The sequence below is a fragment of the Sphaeramia orbicularis genome, chromosome 15 (assembly GCF_902148855.1).
Source record: "Sphaeramia orbicularis chromosome 15, fSphaOr1.1, whole genome shotgun sequence".
In the NCBI taxonomy this organism is placed as follows: domain Eukaryota; kingdom Metazoa; phylum Chordata; class Actinopteri; order Kurtiformes; family Apogonidae; genus Sphaeramia; species Sphaeramia orbicularis.
In genome coordinates this window covers 20009537-20029832 of record NC_043971.1, presented here as the reverse complement: position 1 = coordinate 20029832, position 20296 = coordinate 20009537, and the positions used below count along the sequence as shown (strand labels likewise).

The 20296-nt window shown below is 36.3% G+C and overlaps 2 protein-coding genes across 4 annotated transcripts in view; one reads left to right on the top strand and one right to left on the bottom strand.

The window, feature by feature from the left end:
* Positions 1–2363: 2363 nt before the first annotated feature.
* Positions 2364–20296, bottom strand: part of mcph1 (microcephalin 1) — a 30903-nt gene continuing 12970 nt past the window's right edge. For all 3 annotated transcript variants that reach the window (XM_030155559.1, XM_030155561.1, XM_030155560.1), the window contains exons 13-15: positions 20179–20256; positions 2934–3171; positions 2364–2846 (exon numbers count right to left, since the gene is read on the bottom strand). In XM_030155559.1, coding sequence (XP_030011419.1) covers positions 2794–2846; positions 2934–3171; positions 20179–20256 — 369 coding nt within the window. In that variant the 3' untranslated portion in view covers positions 2364–2793. The remainder of the gene's footprint in view (positions 2847–2933; positions 3172–20178; positions 20257–20296) is intronic.
* angpt2a (angiopoietin 2a) lies at positions 6466–20269 on the top strand. Its single transcript, XM_030155562.1, has 9 exons — positions 6466–7012; positions 10742–10897; positions 12029–12150; positions 12231–12469; positions 13694–13821; positions 14319–14420; positions 15035–15201; positions 16192–16322; positions 18067–20269. The coding sequence occupies exons 1-9, from the start codon at positions 6743–6745 to the stop codon at positions 18237–18239; spliced, it is 1488 nt and encodes a 495-aa protein (XP_030011422.1). The 5' UTR covers positions 6466–6742; the 3' UTR covers positions 18240–20269.

Sequence of the window (20296 nt, the reverse complement as noted above, 5' to 3'; positions counted from 1 at the left end):
TGATTTATTTTTCTGCTCTAATTTGATTTTATTTTTGTAAATCAAGGTCAGCCCTAATCATACATATCAAATGGAAGAAATAATGCATTTTAGGCACACTTGGGAGACAGATGCTAGTCTTGTAATTTTCTTTTGTTTACAATGTGCAAATTTTAGTTGGTGACCAGAATTTTAAAGATCACGCAAAAATGAACAACTTTTGAATTCTAACCTAATTTAAATTGTGAAAAATAATATGAAGTTTTTTAACATGAAGGGCAAAGTGTACCTAAAATGCACACACAGATACCAGAGGGTTAAATATGTGTATACTTTATATTATAAATAGTAATAATTATCTCAAGCAAAAGAAAAATTTCACTTGGGGAAAAATATCTGAGTAAATAATTTATTCCTTTTCTGGGTGTCTTTTAATATCGAAATTATTCTTTCAAGGTACTTTCCAACCAGATTTAAAACAAATTATTGTTTGCTCTGTCAAGTAACATATAAATGTAAATTTCGTTTGAACATTAAAGGTTCAGTCTGTAAGTTTAGTGATATCTTGTGACAAAGTTACAGAGGTCACTGAAAACTTATTAAACCTGCCCTGGACTTTTCAGTGAAGGAGACAAAGACTCAAAGCTGTTAAGTGATGGTGTGCTTTAAATGAGGAATAAGTCTGTTCTGAGAATAAACTGTGTCTAATTAGTATTAACTATGCTGTCACAAAGTAGTCTCTGAACTATTAATGTGAAGCCAGTTTGTGATATGGCTGTTACTGTGTTGGCTTTTTGGAGCTGGAGGTGACCATATATGGATGGGTGGAGCTACAGGAGCCTGAGAGGTCAGAGGTGAGATACTGCTAAGGGCTAGCTTGATAAAAATGATAAACGTCAAGCATTGCATAGTAGTGGAACATATTAACCACATTTATAGCTGAGCTGTCAAGAAAAAGAATGTTTTATGAAATGACACAAAATTCAAAAAATCCAACTCAGTGGCTGAGTGACCTGTCATACAGACCTGTCAAACAAAGCCGGACAGATGTCAAAACTGACAATTTCAGATCTTATTAATGGTGAAAAAATGTATAAATGGGCCTATAGATGACTCATTGAAGATACCATAGAAGATGAGTAATCAGTAACTTCTTGGGGAAAAAAATGACAATAATTTTAGACAGAAATCTAATATAAGTCTATGGTAGTGAGGAATTTTTGGATCTAACTGGAGTGGATATCAGCAGTATTTCAACTTTAAGATACTTCTGCGTCTGTCATTGCCCTTTGGTTCTGAGCTACTACAGGAACATCATGGCACAAAGTGGGACAGTCCATAAACAGCACCCATTCCCTCTGGAGATATGAATGGGTGATTCTAAAGTCACAGTATCAGTGACCCATTTTCAGGTGATTATAAACATTCTGCATGTTCTATTTGTGTTGCTAAATCTTTTAAACCGGACATTTTAAAGCAGGGTCTGAAGGTAGTCCTCTAAATGTAGACCTCCAAATACCTAATTTATCAATTTTCTGAATTTTATGCACTAATTGGTGCCGGTTCTGTATAATTTTGTAGTAAAAAAATAAAGTGAAAAACTTATTTAAATGTACATGTGACACCTAATCACATCAATTTTTTAAACACATGGACTTAATTACACAGTATGTGTTTAAGCAGGATTTCTGCTCATGTTCAAGCCTTTCTGTACATTCACATCATATCAGACTTAAATGTGTTTTGGGATGATTTTAACAAATATGGAAGCTGGCTGAAAACTACAATTGACCTATAACACTGTTATTTACATGAGCAGATAGTAAGTATTTTAGAAGCAAATTTTTAAACATATACATTTATATTGGGGGATGGGCAAAAAAGAATGTTTCAAAACATGCAATCAATCATACCTGACACTGATATGGAGTCATATAACAGAAGTATATTTATTTCACTGATTTTATAGCCTATGTATTTAAATTTCTCTATGTAATCTATCAATCTTAATAGTATTAAAATCTATGTATTTCAGACAGAATATATTGCAAAACTTGGATATTTATATATATTTAGTTTGTTTTACTATGTGATTTCCTTTCAGTCATAAAGTAATATCCCCCACACCACTATGACTGACAAGGGTGAGTACAAGATGTGATGTATCAGCTTGTTCATTTGTCATCTGTCTCTCAATGGAATGTCTGCTCACACTGTTTACTGTGAATTCGCAACATGCCTGACAGATTGGCTCATGCAACCACTGTGATTTTCCAAATCACACTGATTCTTCTGAAGAGGCGGCTACATTTATTACAAAATCACAGATGAAAAGTGATCTCCCTTTTCAACATTCTTTATTTGACAGAAAACATGAGACCCCATCATTAAAATAAAATTTTTATTATCAATGACAGTACAACACACTTCTATCACAATATATCATGTTATGAGTAAGCATTTTTAAAATCACATTGAAAAAGTCTGGCTCAATCTGAACTGAAAAAAACACAGTAGTGGTTACTAAGAGAGGAAAAACAATATTTAAGTAACATCAGGTGGTTGTTAGTGTGCTTGTTTTCATGTTTCCCAGTAATTTACACATTTGTCAAATGGTCCACAGCCCTGTGATGTAACATGTTTCCATGGAAACCAGAGGCTAAAAATCTTTGAAAACAGAATATTTGAGAGCATTTATGAAGAACCACTGAAAAGATTTTCAAACTAAGATAAGGAACACTGTAGATTGAAACTGAGTGTTTCTGTTGTCACTCTACTATTTTAAAGTAATAATACTGAACCACACAGTAGTTTTCATTCCAAGTCGTACTTATCATAAGACAGCTGCTTCAGATGTGTAATACTGTCTGAAATAGAACAAAAACACCAAACCAATTAGTACCATCATAAAAAGAAAGCATACAAAATGTAGAAATGAGCAGAAAATGCCTCACCAAGCACCCACTGCTCAGACAAGATCCTGCTTCCCTCTGGTCTCCTGCCGCTGTACTTCCCTATGCAGAGTCCAGCCTGTCGGACAGTTTTGCAGACTGTTCCTCCACAGAGCTGGATCAGCTCCACCAAACTCTGAGTGGGCGGCTGGGAGTGCTGGGATACAAACATGGCTGGCTGACCTTGGAAAAGGTCCTGCTGGTGTTCCCCGGCAGATAGGTGCCTCTGGAGACGACAGATCTGATGTGACAAAATGACAATTAAAGCACCGTCGTCAGATCAGATGTTTTGTTTGCATTTTTAATATGTGTATTAAAGAATTTTTTAATCTGAAAAATTTAAATATTGCAAAAAAAAAAGAAAAATGCTGGAAGACAAGTGATGGAAACGGCTTTAGTAAATAATTGTACATCTGTATGTGTGCAATGAGACTGCATTCTTCTCTGAATTAAAACATGAAATTATAATTGGCATTTTAAATGGAAAAGAGTAAAAATTGAGATGCATCTGGTTGCAAACCTGCTGAGTGAAGTGCTACACACTGGCACAGGTGTTTTACATGACTCATCCATCTCATCAGGCTGAAGCTTAGTGCAGCTACACTGATAATTAAAAAAAACTTATGCTGCTTTCAACACAGCTCAGAAATGTCCAACTTTTCAGTCACAGCACTTTGACGAAATGGCACTTCAAGTATGTAAGAGATCCTAATAGTCATGATGAATCAAATGAGGGGTGTTTCAAGACGTCAACCATTGCTTTTTCAACCTCCACTGTGGACTTTGCATTTTGTCTGCTGTCATTAGGGTTTTTGTTGTCAGAAGTGATCATATTTGGACAAAACCATCAGGAGTGATGGTCAAATATTAAACACTAGCTTATTGATGTCATAAATCTGTGAACTTCATTAAAAAATTGTGTGGCAAAGTTAGTTAAGAAAATTATTAAATGTTTTATTCAATAAATACAAAATCTGAAAGTCAACCAAATCTTTCAAATCTCCATAAAATGTTATTAATGGATCAATAATTTAAAGACAGACCACCAGAACACTGCAAATGAAAATACACAAGACCACGATAAAAATGGAATAAAAATGATCAACTTAATGAGAGAGAGGGGTTCAGTTTCAGTCTGTGGAAGCCAGGGTTTTCAGCCAATACCTAATGGTATTAATAAGTGATACTTTAAGACACTTAAACTGTGACTGGTTCCCACCGGCTGAAACAAATGATGATCTTCAATTAGTGGAATGAAATGGCAAAATTTTGAACAATGATGATGTCCTCAAATGTCTTATTTCATTTACAATCCAAAGATATTCACTATATTTTTATAGAAGGGGAAGAAACCAGAAAATATTCACTTTTAAGAAGCTGGAATCAGAGTATTTCATCTTTTCCTTTTTGAAAAAAAACAACAAAACTCATAATAAATTAATTGATTATCCCAGTAGATGGCTCACGACTTATTCATAAATTGAACACTTGTTGCAGCTCTACTGACAAAATGTGCCTAAGTGTGAGGCGCATGAAATGATCTTTTCATTAAGGTTCCTTTTTAAGTTCAGCAGGTGAAACTTTAAGCTCTGTTTACAGACCTGCTCTGTATCCACTGAGGGTCAACTCCAAAACTGAAGGGGACAATCTGCTTTATTCTACCTTGAATACCAGGAAACAAGCTTTGAGGGCTTTTAGTCTCTTGTCAATGTTCACACAGGTTTCACTTTACGTCAAGTAATCAGGGATTAGTTGAAGGGTTTGAGGACAGGGTCAGGTTATCATTAACCCTCATTGTTAACTCTAAGGGGAAACATTTATGACTCTATGTAAGCTTTATTATGAGGGAAAACACAGGAAGAGAGAGACTTAAGCTAAGAGAGGCTTTACTTAACTGATCTTTTGAAAAAGTCAAACTTAAGACTTATCACATCATATTAACTTTTTACCCTCATAAAAATGTGAAGGTCTACCACTTATAATTAAATGACAAACATTCACATATCAGGTATTTCTACTCTTGCTGCAACAGCCCGTAATTCTAATAGATTTTATTACACTTCTAGCGTATTGGTGCATTTAGCTGAACCCACATGTTTTTCCTTGTAAAATAAAAAAAACAGCTGATGTATTAAAAAAAAAAAAAAACCTGTGAAGAATCATATTTTCTGGTAACAGCATGGTAAAACGATTTGATGTGTGGGACATTCACATACTGTATGTAGGATGTGGGTCAGTAACAGATTAAATGAATGAATGAATGGCCCCTGGAAGTGACATCTGTTAAAATGGATCACACATTAATGTTCTTCCCTCTCTTGTGCTTTCAGAAAACGTTCAACAAGAATGATTCCTGATACATCTCCAGTAGAAGCGATTCAGCGTGAACGTTTGAAAAGGCCTGTGTTTTTGGAATGACGGCAAGTCCTTCCTCTTTGGTAATGTGCCTTAAAATATGTTGCATTTCCCTTATACAGTAACATATTACATCATCCTGCTTCCTACAATTCTGTTTCAGTAGTTCTATCCAACTGCAAGGGAAGAAATCAGAGGCTTTCCTGTCAAAAACAAGACATGTTGCAACCCACACTAAAACTGTACTTTAATTTGTCCAGAATTATTTTACAGAACAGACCGCGAGGATAATGTCTGTAATGGAGGCACATTCCAGCAATACAGGATGAAAAATCCTTCTGGGTCCATAATCTTCTTCCATTAATGCACCTGCAATCTGTGTCCAACAGTGACACAAGAACTCCTGTAACAAACCTCCACATCTCAGAATCATCAATTAAAACACATAGTACACTTGAAGAATAATTAAATAAGCCACTAATTACAAAAAGCTCTTGTAAGTTTGCAAGTTTGATAGGGTTTCATAAGACGTATGACTCACACATGGATCTGCCAAATCCACTTAATCTGAAAAGTACCATGAACCTCCCCTGAAGCAGATCCAATAAAAAAACATGGTCGTATATTGTGGTCAGAGGTCACCAAGTGGCAACTTCAGTTTGTACCAAAAGAGACAATGTGGGATTTTAGGGAGCGTGAGATGGGTGATTCAGAAAAAACAGCTGGGATTTATGGAGCTATGGAAATGGAAAGAAAACCGTATAAAAATGGTCTAATTGGTACAATATAAGTAGCTGTAAAATGCATACAATGCCTTAAATATACACAAAGTCTCTAAACGACATCTAAAGGGAAGGCAGCTTTCTTTGAATCGCACATTCAAAGACGCTAAGTGTGTTTGTTGGAGGCCGGGAAACATTTTTCAATGAATAGGATGAACGCTGCTTACTATCCCTGAGTGTGCTGGAGGAGGACAGCTGCATCCTGAGTAGCTGTTTAACACGGGGAGACAAAACACGTGGGTATTGTAGAGGATATAGTGGAAGATGTGTCCTCCGTGTTTGTGTGAATGAGTGTAGACTGAAAGGAATCTCCACTCCACTGCTCCTCATGGTGTGACCGGCCACAGTGAAGGGGGAGTGGTCTTGACATGCTGCTGGCTAATCAGAGGGGCCATGGGCAGCTCTAGCAAGTGGCTGGGGGCTTGATGAAAGGCGAACACATGCAGTCTGGCACCGGTAACCTAAGGGAATGACACACTACCTCTAATTCCTGATGGGTTTTTCTCCTCCTACCCCTGACTGCTAATAAAAGGAATGTGAACAACCTCAAGAGGACTGTTTAAACTTGGATGTTGCTAGGGAAAGGCAACTAGTTATTGAGGGAAGACCAAGGAAAATCTAAAAACCACAGGATTTATAACTAAAGTCAATTTATTTAATAGCTTGACATCGAAAATGCTGCATGTGGACTTGTTGGTTTTAAGTTTCTGCCTTGGTCTAGGGACAGGATATACGAAGAGTTCAGACACTACTGTTGGTAAGAGACAGTATCAGATCCAAAATGGTCCATGCAGCTACACCTTTCTGCTGCCCGAGCAGGACAGCTGCCAGAACCAGTACAATGATCAGGTTCAAAGGGATGGTCCGATAGACAGTGACGAGTCGGCACAAAGGCTGGAGCAACTGGAGATCATCATGGAGAACAACACACAGTGGCTGCTTAAGGTAAAGTTGTGTTATCCCATCATGTCAAACCAAGGATGTCAGATCATTATAGTATACTGTCCTGCATTTATTACAGCGAATGAAAAAGAGAAAGAAATGCGTTTGGTATATTTGAGAACACTGATTTGCAAAGGACAAAATGTTCTGAAGAAGGGTTCATGAGTTCTTTTATCTTCAATTGTGATTCCTCACTGCAATGTCAAAGAAACGCAATCAACTGAGTCCAGTATGTTCAGGTCATTTTGATTACTTCTTACTTTGCTGTACTTTTCACTAAAAAATAACCTAGTGCACTCCGCAGGTAGTAAGAATGTCAAGAGGGAAGCGCTGTTTGAATGGATGTAATAAAGTGTAACAGTAGTAAATTAGAACCTGGTTCATCTGTATCTGTATTTGCTATGAACACTGAAGGAATCAAGAATGATTGATTATTTTACTTATATAATGAACAGATTTTTGGGGCTCACTCCAATCCATCAGCTCTTTTTTTTAGTTATTATATATCTAAGAATAAGGCCTGACTGACATAATATCACAATGAGGAATTTCTATACAGGTTAAGAATTATTTTCAATATAGTCAGACATTTGGAAGAAAAAAAACAACAATTCCACTCATTGATGAGGTAAAGCATATCCTCTCAAAATAATCTGTGACATAAAAAAAATAATTACAAAATACAATGGTTAAATAATGTAAAAGGGATCCAAACTGTGTGACTATAAACATTAACAAAATGTGGTGCAGAACTCATGTCATTTGGATTAGGTAATGAGAAAAAAACACTTAGGCGCTACTCCAAAGTTTAAGAATGGCCTTAAGAGATTAAACAGCTCTAATAAATGCAATACATAACAAAATCAATTCAAGTAAAAGTTGATATGAATTAAGGATTTTTTTTTTTTTTTTTTAACAAATTGAGTTGCAACAAATCACTAAAGGCTTGCACTGAGTGTCTAGCTTGTAGGTTTTTTTCCTCAATAAAAATGTCTATTCTCTGATTCTTTAGAAATCCACTTTGAACAAGCTGACTTGAAAGCAAAAACAAAAAGTGTGTCAAGTATATGTGAGACACTTGTATTCTCTGTAAAAGGGCATAATAGCTCCGATGACTGACAGAGACGCGACGCAGGTGTTCATATGAGGGATGCATTCCTCCCTTTGATTCACAACACTGAAGTGAAATGCTGCTTTTTTTTTTGCTCCTGCTGGCTTCTGTCTTCACAGGGAAATTAATGATCTGAACAATACAAGAGAAGCGAGACAAGACACGAACTTCTCACAGCTTGAACACACAATTCCTGTCTTTTTTAACAGAAAAAGCTCTGATCCATTGCAAGAGAGAGCTTAAAGGGCACTACTTTGATGCTCCTTGTAATCCAGACACGACCTCACAGTAACTACACACACAAAGAAAAACTAAAGTGCTGCTTCAGAAGTCAAAACAAGTGAAGTTAAGAAGTTCTGCTGCAGAAACAGGTTCCTAGATAACAGAGAAGTACTGCTGACTGACATGACTTAAAGTTAAGCTGTATCTGCATCCTCACATCAGTTCATTCAACATGAATGCTGTATGAAGCCTAGTAGTAACTAATCACTGCAAAAACTATGGGAAGAAAATATTACATTTAATTTTTTATACACATCTTTATTCATTTTCTATTTAAATAGAACCATTTAAAGAAACAAAAGGAGAAAATTTGGTCAACTAACAAGCTACTTTTCCTTAGTTGTTGCTGTATAAACTTTCTCTTGTTTTAGTTCATAAAAATGAAAATATTTAAGTCCCTTTTCTATTAAATCAGAAATCAAAGTATAGTCGACATGTGAGTTACTGTTGTATAACTTGAGACTGGTTTCAGGATCACTATTTAAAGGTCTTGTTTCAGTCTCAGAGGAAGAGGATCCAGGATTTTATTTCAAGACTACAGGTGGACAAATACCACTAAAATGCCTCTGCACTGTCTGATTTATGTGTTAATATTAAATCTGTGATTTGAACAGAAACTTTCAAATTTTTTATTTTAGCTTTAAAATGTTTTGCCAATGCTTGACAAGACAAACACATACTTACCCCCTTTAGAAGTTTAATCCTCTTAAAAACGATTGTTATTTCAGTGTTATGGTAAGAATGTTAATTGGTTTAGTCATATCATATTTAGCATAATATGCGTTTCCTTCTTAAAGCTCTTGCAGGGTATCTACTGTGGTCTTTGGTTTGTGTTGGTGTTACTCTACCTGTTCTTGGTTCTTACTTAATCTCAGCCCTTGAAAGTCTTCAAAACAGCAATAGTGTAAATGTGATAATTAAATATAAATTACTGAGTAAATTCTAGCAGTTTACCTAAGAATCAAGTGACTTACTTTGCATTGAATGAGAACATTTTGAGAATACATAGAGGAACATTATCTCCACTGATGCTTGCATGAGTGGTATAATAGTTAATGAATAGTCTGAGAATTACATTCTGAATATGACACAGGTTGACCTTCATATTCAATGCGTCTAAACTAATCTGAGCATTTATTACAGGTTTTGGGCCAACACTGACACATGAATGTATGAATTTAGCATCAATAATCACAGGATATCCTGATTTCTGAAAATTGTATTCTTCTGGTAACAAGGTTATTGGATAAAAATGTAGCAGTATTATAAAATATCTAATATATGTCAGTCTAATGGTTGAAAACTGAAAAAAAACAATTGGCTGTCAAGCGTTCGTGTGAACAAGGAACTAAGTCATTTGTCAGTGACGCCTTTGGGACACAGGTTGTAAACAACTGATTAGATCACATGACAGTCAATGGGACAACCGTCACCTACCAAACATCTTTGTGAATATCCAAACACATAAACAAATAGGAAGCCAAGATAGGAAGGCAAACACAATCAGCACTAATTGCAGCTGTTAGGTGTATTTGCCATAGGAAATATAATGCTAAAAGTAGTTGTTTGGGGTTGTGTTACTGATTGATGAGTAAATAACCAATGTGATTAAGCAGGCTTACTGTACATGACTGACTCTGGTTTCCAGTTGTACACAAGTCATAGTGTGATGGAGGATGTAACTCCTCACTCAGCACTTCCATCCTGTTTACGAGTCGTGTGACCTGATTGCCACTCAGGAACACCATGCAGGAAATAACTTAATGATTGGTGTTGGTCTAAATTTGGCAATATTGTAAGGTAGATAAGAACAAATGTCGTAAAGATGAAACACTGACCTTTTCCCACCCTAAGGGCATCCACTTTTGGTCAATGCATCATTGTACTTACGAGGTTTATAACTAGCAGAGGTTTATAACTAAAACTGACAGTAAAATACACTGACTTTTTTGTAGTATGTCTGTTAAATTAGGTAATTCTCATTAGTGCTGACTTTTATGTGACAGTGGTGTGAACTGTACTATGTTGAGAGTACAATGGAGTTTTAAATGAATGTTAGTCACTGGATTGAGACCCTGATTTGTGGCACATTTGAATGGGTAAAAGACAATCACTTCTTTCACATAAAAATAACCAACTGCCCCATGGAAAGACCTTAAAGCCAAGTAGAAACAAAGCAGCTCTGTTTTCAACATTACAGAATGAGACTGTAGTGTGAACAGCTACTGTATCTACAAATGACTGTACCCCAAGATTGACAAGCACAACAAAAATCCTGTAAACTCAACATTAATTTATATAATTTGCCTCAATCTAATACTGTGTTTTCTGTGTTGCAGCTTGAGAACTACATACAGGACAGCATTAAGCAGGACATGGTCCAAATCCAACAGTCTGCCGTACACAACCATACAGCTACAATGATTGAAATTGGAACAAATCTACTGAGTCAAACTGCAGAGCAAACAAGGAAGTTGACCAACGTGGAGGCACAGGTGAGACCTTGTTTTAAATATAAGAAAGAGCAGTCTTTACTCGTTAATTTTGTTCCAGTAAATGTATGGTCATTTATGATAAAAATTATAGAATCCATTTTTGATCTACTAATTCTTAACTCCAGATCTATATAGTTGTGTTACTATCAACATTCATCATGAAAAATGTGACTGAATGCAGAGTTAATTTCTTATAACACTCAGCCAGTAAAAATACAATGCACCTGTTCACAAAATAAGTTCTTGAACAGCATAACATGGCAGCAACAATGTGTTCAGAGCTGACCAGATGTTTTTAACATCACTGCAATAATATTTTCTTAAAGTTATTTTCTTTCCATTTAAAGATCTATAATGCATTGCGCTGAACAAGCCCCTGAGTGTGAAAAACATAGGCTGAGTGAAAAACAGGCATGACTGCGTCAGTTTATTATTGTGGCTACACGTCAATGACCTTATGTGAGCCAACTGTACAGCATTTCCTGTTATTAGCACACTCGTATTCCCACAGAAAGAGTCTATCAGTTTGTCACAATCAGACATCCGTCTGTTCAAAGACATCAACAGCTCCAATGGAGACACATAGCTAGGATCCGTGTAAACAACCTGCTTTTTGCTGAGTTCAGTTCCTCTAAACTGGGAAATTAAAGGCAAGGTCTCCAACCTTAGGGTTTAGTTTAATACGTCGGTCTGTGCGTGGATTTAAAAGTTTCCCTCATTCAGGTACGTCTGCTGTTTGAATTTGGTTGGTCTTTCCTGTCACATTTTCCATTGAGCTAAAGGCTGTTTGTTCACTTTAGCGAACCAGGGTAGTGTTGATGTAAAAACTTGGATCACAGAACTATGCATTGAAATGGTTTTTGATCATACAAACGGATATAAGACTGTTGCGTCTGTTAGGATTTACTTGTTTATTGTTCTTTCAAAATACTGTATTCTGTGTGTATAGTGTATTGGACTGCATTGTTTATCTATAACTTGTTGAGGATAACATGAAATAGAGCTGATTATTTATGATTGTGCACTGCATTTAGAACATGGTCATAAGAATGCAGAAATCCGCTACTGTTTGTTTTTTTGGGACGCAGCCTATCAGAAATGACGGACATTGTTTGTGACCCTTATTTCTAGGTAATTACCCACACAACTCGACTTGAGCGAAAACTTCTTGAAAATGCCATATCAACCAATAAGTTGGAGAAACAATTAATAGTCCAAACTAACGAAATAAACAAGCTGAGTGACAAAAACAGGTGAGTAAAATCACAGACAAATGTTTACACTGTGTGAGAAGGCAAAGCCCACATTCGACCTGTTTACTGGGTGTCTTTAGTTTCCTGGAGAAGAAGGTGGAGGAAATGGAGGAGCAGCGACAGGTGGAGCTTAAGACGCTTCGGGAAGAAAAGGAGCAGCTTCAGGTTCTGATCCTGAGGCAGACAGCCATCATAGGGGAACTGGAGCAGCAGCTGCTCAAAGTCTCTTCCAACAACACTGTCCTGCAGCATCAACAACAGCAGCTTCTGGACACTGTCAACAACCTCATTCACACCATCTCTACGGGCACAGCTCGAGGTGAGTCCACACTAGCTATCACAACAGCTCATAATAAAGCAGCAACAAAGGTGTGTTAAATGAGCTCTATACACACTTAAAACACAACCACACAGGAGATGCTGAAGCCAAAGCAAGGTTTCCAAAAACCCTGAAGCAAGCAGCACTGATGCAATGACTATGACATTTGGTGTTGGCATGTTTAAAGTTATTACAGACACTGTTCTGTGTGACTTCACTGCCAAATTTTTGGTGTCACTTGGCACAATTTATTTAATAACTTTAAAGCATACTGTGATTTGTGTTCGCTGAAAAGACAAGACACCTCTGCTCCTCCTCTTGGCTCTGTTGTCTGCTGACATAGATGACTTAGGCCAATTATCTATTTTCAGAAGACTTGATGTATAAAAACAGGCCATTGACACTATCATGACCAACTGCTGTCAAGACACATCTCTTATGCACAGATTAAGGTTGCACCAATCCGATATTAGGATTGGATATCGGCCCTGATATCAACATTTTAGCTGGGTTGGGGATCGGTAAAAGCGGACGATCCGTAAGACTGATCCTTCCTTTTTAAATTTTTGTGACATGGGCAACATCATGCATGTCGAACATAAGAAATTAACAATCGATGGTGTTAAAATCCTTTTAGTTCAGTCATCACATACAGACCAATATGATCTTAAGGAAAATACTATCATAATAACCTATGAATAATGACAACTACAAATTTTTCTCTTTGTTTTCATGCAAAAAAAGTGCATTTCCATGAAAATGCTTACATTTAAAACTATTGTTTCACAAAAAATGTGAATAACCTGAACAAAATATGAACTTGAAATGTCTGAAGAGAAGTGTAATTTTAACAATATCATAGGTGTCACTAAAAGTTTTGTGTATTTTTAGATGCACTGTGATCTGTAAGTTGCAATGAACATGTGCGAATGATAAGCATATGAAAATTGCACTTATTTTTTTAAGACATTTGAGGCTGTTCGTGTTATTCACATTTTTAAGGAACTTTGTCATGTAAACATTTTCATTATGTAATTTTACTTTTTTCACTGTTATTATTTTACTGGTTTGGCCCATTTCAGATCATATTGGCCTGAATCTTGCTCCTGAACTAAAGTGAGTTTGACACCCCTGCCTTAGACAAAGGAGAGAATTCCAGCAGGAAGTTATGAAATTTAATTCTGGTGTTTCTTGCTACTATAACTTTAATTGCCTTTATTGCAGTGACCAAAACTGCCATGATGCAGGACACTCCGACGACATACACAGACTGTGCAGCTGTCTTCAAGTCTGGAAACACCCAGAGTGGGGTCTACACTCTCACATCACCAAACACTACACTAGAGGTTAAGGTAAAGTAAATGCTTGCACTTGTTTTCAATTGGCGTAACCTTATGTGAAATTAAATTTGGTTATTTATAATCATACTTGAATACATTTAAGTCTTGCTAGCTCATGTGCAGTATGTGTGCATCTCAAAACCTTTATGTTAGATGTAAACAATGCCATGCCAGCGCAGAGGCAGATGCACTGAGCCCCTCACACACTCTGAAAATGTTTTTAACACTGCACACTACTGGACAAAGTGTTCAGTAAATAGCGTTGTGTTTGAAGGCGAGATGGTTCAATTAAAATGTTCTCAGCCTTCCATTAATGACGTGCATGCTTGAGCTCCAACAGTAATCTCCTTAGATACCTTTCACTGATTAAGACTGAGACTTCACTGAAAAACCTGACATTCATTTAAGTCAAACTGCCCAGTACGGCTACATTCAGGGAAGAGCTTAATTCCTCACAAAACATTTATTTTGATTATTAATTAAAGCAACCCCTTTCCTTGTGTCTGAAGGCTTTCTGTGACATGGAGACAGAAGGAGGTGGCTGGACAGTGCTACAAAAACGCTTTGATGGCAATGTTGACTTTCACCGTACGTGGCAGGAGTACAAAAAGGTAAAAGCTATCAAGAAAAAATTCTTTCTTTCGAAAAGTATAACCTAGGCTACGGGTTTCATTCCAGTTTTACACTGCAGTGGCCAGATTTGATTTTGGCCATCAAGGCCATCAAGTGCAGCACAGATGAAATCCAAAGAAGAAACAATCATCTTCTACTAAACAAAAGCAAGTCAGGCAACCAGCATTTCTAAACCATAGTTGTATTCAGTATATTCAGTACAACTGGATCCAATATCATATTTTCCATTGCTTCAAATGCATCTGCGTCAACTGTGTGGGGTCTGGATAAATGTTAATACAAAATCAAGCAGGAGACTTATGGGCCAATACCAAACCAAAATAAATCTCAAGTTCATTTAATGCATCCTAGATTTCAGCTCAGTAAAATATGTCTCTACCATTTCTCACTGTGAATAACTCCATTCTACATAGAAATTTGAGTATGCATGTTTCATCTTCTCTGCAAAAAAGCTTTACATAAAACATCCTACATATTAACTCAGACCTGTGTAGCATTCATTACATATTTTTATGTTTGCTTTTTTTCCCCCCAACAAACTTCAAGGCTCTACAGCAAAAAGGTTTAATTACATGTCTTATGTGCTTTGCAGGGTTTTGGTGAACCTTCAGGTGAATTCTGGTTAGGAAATGAGTTTGTTTCCAGACTAACAAATCAACAGTCCTACAAATTAAGGATTCAGCTGAGTGACTGGGAAGGAAACTCTGGATTCTCACAATACGACCAATTTTCCCTTGACAGTGAAGCACAAAATTATAGGTAGGTGGTGCTGACTGCATCAAAGAAATGTTTTTAGTAATTGATATCTGAGAAGTGTGGACATATATTTTGTTTAATCTTTGCTTTCCGTAACTCACATACAAGTTATTACGGACAAAGAGGCTCATCAGCAAATTATACTTTCTTTTAAACCGCCGTACTTTTGATGTCTGCTCTCTTCAACACATACAAACAACTGCTATCGGTGTAGCTAAAGCATCGTACAGCCATAAAACTCAACATCTTGTAATTAGAAGAGATACAACATAGAGAAACATCATGAAGAATTTTTTTTTGCAGTAGAGTGATATACTGTCCATTTCAAATTTATGAATACATTCATGAAGAAAAAGTAAAAGCATCTATAAACCTGTATTTAATGGACACTTGTTAAGGTTTAAGCCATTGTCTAGTTCTTTCTGATTTACAGTGCAAGGAATGTCCCTAAAATGTATGATTCATACATTTTTTCCCTTGGAAATTACTCTAAAAAGCATTGGCCCAGCTTCATAATGATTAACATCAACTCACTCAGTGAGCAGATTACACCATAGAAATTCTTCTGGAGATGACTTTTTCTTGTTGATGTATTGGCACAAGCCCAAAGAAAATGTAATAAAACTGGCCTGCTTCAGAAAAATAGGAAATACACAAATGGCTTGGACTTTCAAACATTCATGACTGTACCTCTCTCTTCTTTGTTTCGAACCCAAGGATACAACCTTTCATTCTGACAAACAGACCTTGAAGTGTTCCAATTTAACACCGTTCTATTCGGGACTTAAGTCTGACAAGACTTGGATCAATTTTGTCTTTGTGAACAACCTGCAAAAAACTTACATTTTATTGCCAAGGCCAAATCTACAGTATTTTTGAGTGAGCAGTAGCGAAGCTACAGCCAAACAATTTTAGGTGAGGTTGCCTTTTGAGGAACAGCAATTAATGCCTTCCTCCTCCTTCTTCCTTCATTTTTCCTTTTTCATTTCACAGGATACACCTTAAAGGCTACAGTGGAACAGCAGGCAAAGTAAGCAGCATTGGGCAGCCAGGAAGCGATTTCAGTACAAAGGATGCAGACAACGACAAATGTGTTTGCAAATGTTCCCAACTTACAACAGGGGGTAAGAAATACTCTTTTGTATGCAACCTGTGGTTCTGCAAAATTGAGCTCACCAGCAGAACACAATAATAACATATTGTGATGTGCAGTTGTTTTGTGGGCTAAATTCCCACCCAAACGTTGGAACCTTCCCCAAAAATCTTCAATGGTATTTTAAGGGCTCCCGTACTTTTGTGACCAGGTCAAAGAGCACAATTAGCTCCGAGTTAATCACTGATCAACTCATCTGGGAATTCAGCTCCTACAATGGCTGACATTAATAGCCTGGGAACACAGCCTTTTCCCTCTCTCCTCTTAAGGCTAAAAGGTCTCAATGCATTCCCTTGAAAGTGATTCTGCTGCCAGAATTTTGTCTCCCTCTGTACTGGGGTCTGCCAAGTTAGCATGAAAGCATGAAAGCCCTCAGCCCTATCCTGTTTTTCCCATGAGGGGGTCTTTCACAACAGACTTCATATGCATATTATGCACAATCGTGACTGAGTGGCCCTGAGCCAGTCAAAAGTAATGCAGTGTCTGTCCTTACAAATATGAAACTGTCTATAATGAATGAGCAAACATTTGAAAGACCAGCAAACAGATTCAGATCAAAACATCTTTGATCGTGTCAAAAAAAAAAAACCTTAATAAAAAAGGATTTACTGTAGAGCAGGAGAAGCAGGTGTTTCAAAAAGCCCCAAATTTAATTACTTAAGATTAACATTATTATACTGTTGTATGCGGTGTGTATTACCAAAAGAAAGACTCCTGCCAAAAGAGATTATCACTGCATAAATGATAACATGCAATCCATTGGACTAAGAGGCAGGGGCAGACAACCTGCATAAAACAAAGCCTTTTTAAACACTCAAAGCACTTTCATAATAGAAAACATATTAATCTATTTTTTGCATTGTGGTTCACATTAAGTGTTCAGTTTTAACTCTTCAGATTTACATTTCAGCTCCCTGTCAATTTTCCGCTCTAAGAAGTTTTATATGCATCACAATTTGAAGTTTAACTTGATATAGTAAATAAATATTAATAAAAGCTGGGTGCGCACACTCAGTGCCCTGACAATTATGAGACTCCTTAGATATTGAAATTTGGCCTTAAACACATTTTTTCCCACATTCTACAGTATCTGAGGAATTCAGTTGGTTCAATAAAAATATTGTTCAATCCCAGTCATACTAAAATATGCATGATACGTCATATAAAACACAGTACATGCATTTAAAGGGCTCAAACTTTTTTGCAGATTCACACATATTTTTCTTTCTGGTCAAAAAAATGACAGTAAAGGATACCCTGAACTAAGGTAGCAAATAAAATGAATGGTATTCATTGTGCAGATGCCACTGAAGCCTTACAGTACTGCCTCTTCAAGAGACAAACACTAACTATTCTTTATTGGGAACACATGACATATTTGTCCTAGTTTTGAGTAGCTTTCTAAAAAGCCTTTTCTCATCTCTCACTTACAGTATTTTTAACTGAATAAAAAAAATGAACATAATGTGGATAAAGGGATTCAGACAGTTTTATAATATGAGGCTTCATATGAAAACACTGATTTTAAAATGTAGTTTTAATTTGTGTTTATATGGATTGTAACATTATGCCATGTCTATAAGGAACCAGCACATTTTTTAAAATCCACTAACAAGTGTAAATGCCATGTACTACACAGAGTAACTTAGTCATGCATGTTTTTATGTTTTTGATGCTAAATTTAAATATATGTTTTAATTGTGTTGATCTTCTAGGTTGGTGGTTTGATGCCTGTGGTCCATCCAATCTGAATGGAATGTATTATCAACAAGGCCAAAACTCAAATCGCTTCAATGGAATCAAATGGTACTACTGGAAGGGCTCAGGCTACTCACTGAAGTCCACTACAATGATGATAAGACCGGCTGATTTCTCAGGTTCCCTCTGATTTAAATAAGATGGAAAATGTACCTGAAAAACTGAGGCGAACACCAAAACCAAGTATAGAGCTTCTCAAGGGATTCAACGCACTTGGTGAACATATTTCTATAAACACATTCGCAAGGAAAGACTCTGGACCTATTTGATGTTTGGAACCAAATGGTTTGCTGCATAAAATTGGGAACACAGACTCTTCAACTAACACTATCAGATATTTTTCATGACTGTGGTATTAACAGACATTTATATGTATAGTAATTATACTGAGAGATTACTAGCTATCAGGTAAGAGAGACGTAAAGAGGCAAATCATAAATAATTAGTGATTTTTTTCCCTATTTTTGATATAATCTTCACATCAGTTCAACTCTACCTAAAATAATAGACAAAAGACTATGGTACAAGGATAGCTGGTATAAAAGTGGCTCATCATTAGTTTATTTTATTTGTTCTAGATATGTGTCTATTGAATGTCTAAATGGCAAATGTAAATGTAACGCCACAGAAAGTGTTTCTCTTATGACAATTTTTTTTCCCTCTCAGATAATGTATGTACATTTGTTTTGTTTTATTTATACATAAGTTTACAGGATGTTAGTTAAGATTAGAATGTCTATTTTAGAGATTTTATGCATTCTGACAGTTCGACCTGAATGCTAGTTCCTACCATGGGAACCTTTACATTGCACATAAACTAGGAAAAATTATCTTCAGATTTTTTTTTTTTTATTTATATTATATATTTTTCTGAAACTAAAACAATTTTATGGGAAAGTTTTAATGCTAAGAACAGGGAATTACAACCTGACTACAAAGCTCCATCAGCTGTTATATACCACTTACTGAAGTGAACAGTTTGATGAGGGCATACTGGAGTTTCTTGGATCTAGAACAAAATAAATAAATTCTAAAGGCTCTATCTCATGTTTGTGTTGCTTTTTAAATATTGCTAATTAAGTAATTTAATTTTCAGACAGCATTCATATAGCAACATTTCTACTACTTCATGAACTAATAAGTGTCTTGCAGCTGGAATTATATCATTTATATTATCATAATAAAGGCTATCTCTGCGTAAACTGGATGCTGCATTAACTCAAACCTCACATTTCAAGCTAAAACACTGCCCAACTTAGTTTTTTTCATAGGAATACTTTTAATCTGTTAGAGCATTCGCGGCACAGGGTTAAAAATACAACATCTATGCTAGATTGTATGATTTATGTTTAATGCTATGCTTGTAGATTTACATTTTTAGTTGAGAATCACTGTTTCTATGAATCACAATTTCAAAAATGGTAAAATGTTCCTGATATACAACAAATGTAAAGATCTATGGCCACATTATCAGATATTAGATAATGTTGTAGTATAAGTTTATATCTTTAAAACTGACAACTCCTGAGGGCTAAACCTTAATTTTAAGGGTAGAGAAACTGATGAGAAAAGGCAGACTGTGGTTTTCCAAACGCTGGCTACGTCCATAAGAGCAGAGGAATGTGAAAAGGCCACGGGGACTTAAAATATTTCCTCTCTCACAACAAACCGCATCATATCAAGAGGAAATGTGATGACATTGGTCTGCATCAGGACCTCAAGTCTTCCCTCATGCTGGCAGATGAGGAGAGTGATTCATGAATGACGAGTTCAGGAAGAGGCAACATCCACATTTCACACAGGATGCTTAACAAAAAACAAGAACTCTGAAAATGGATGACCGACAATAAAAATGAGGTTTCCGACAGACTTCCTCTGCTCAGGTTCCACTTGCCTTTATTAGTTGTAAGTGTCAAAGTGGTGTGTAGCAAATACAAATTCAATAAACATTTAAACCACAAATTAGATGCTAAAAAACAGATGCAGTTCAATACATTTTCTTTCGATTAACAAACTAATTGTCTCTTATTCTCTCTACTATTAGTACTTGTTTTAGAGCTGGTACTGACCTGTGCTGCAGGGAAATGATCTGAAAGCTCATAGGGTTCCTCTGGAATCCACTGCCTTTTCTCCAAACACCAGAGAATCTAGTCAGATAAAAATATAAAATACTGTTTAAAAAAAACC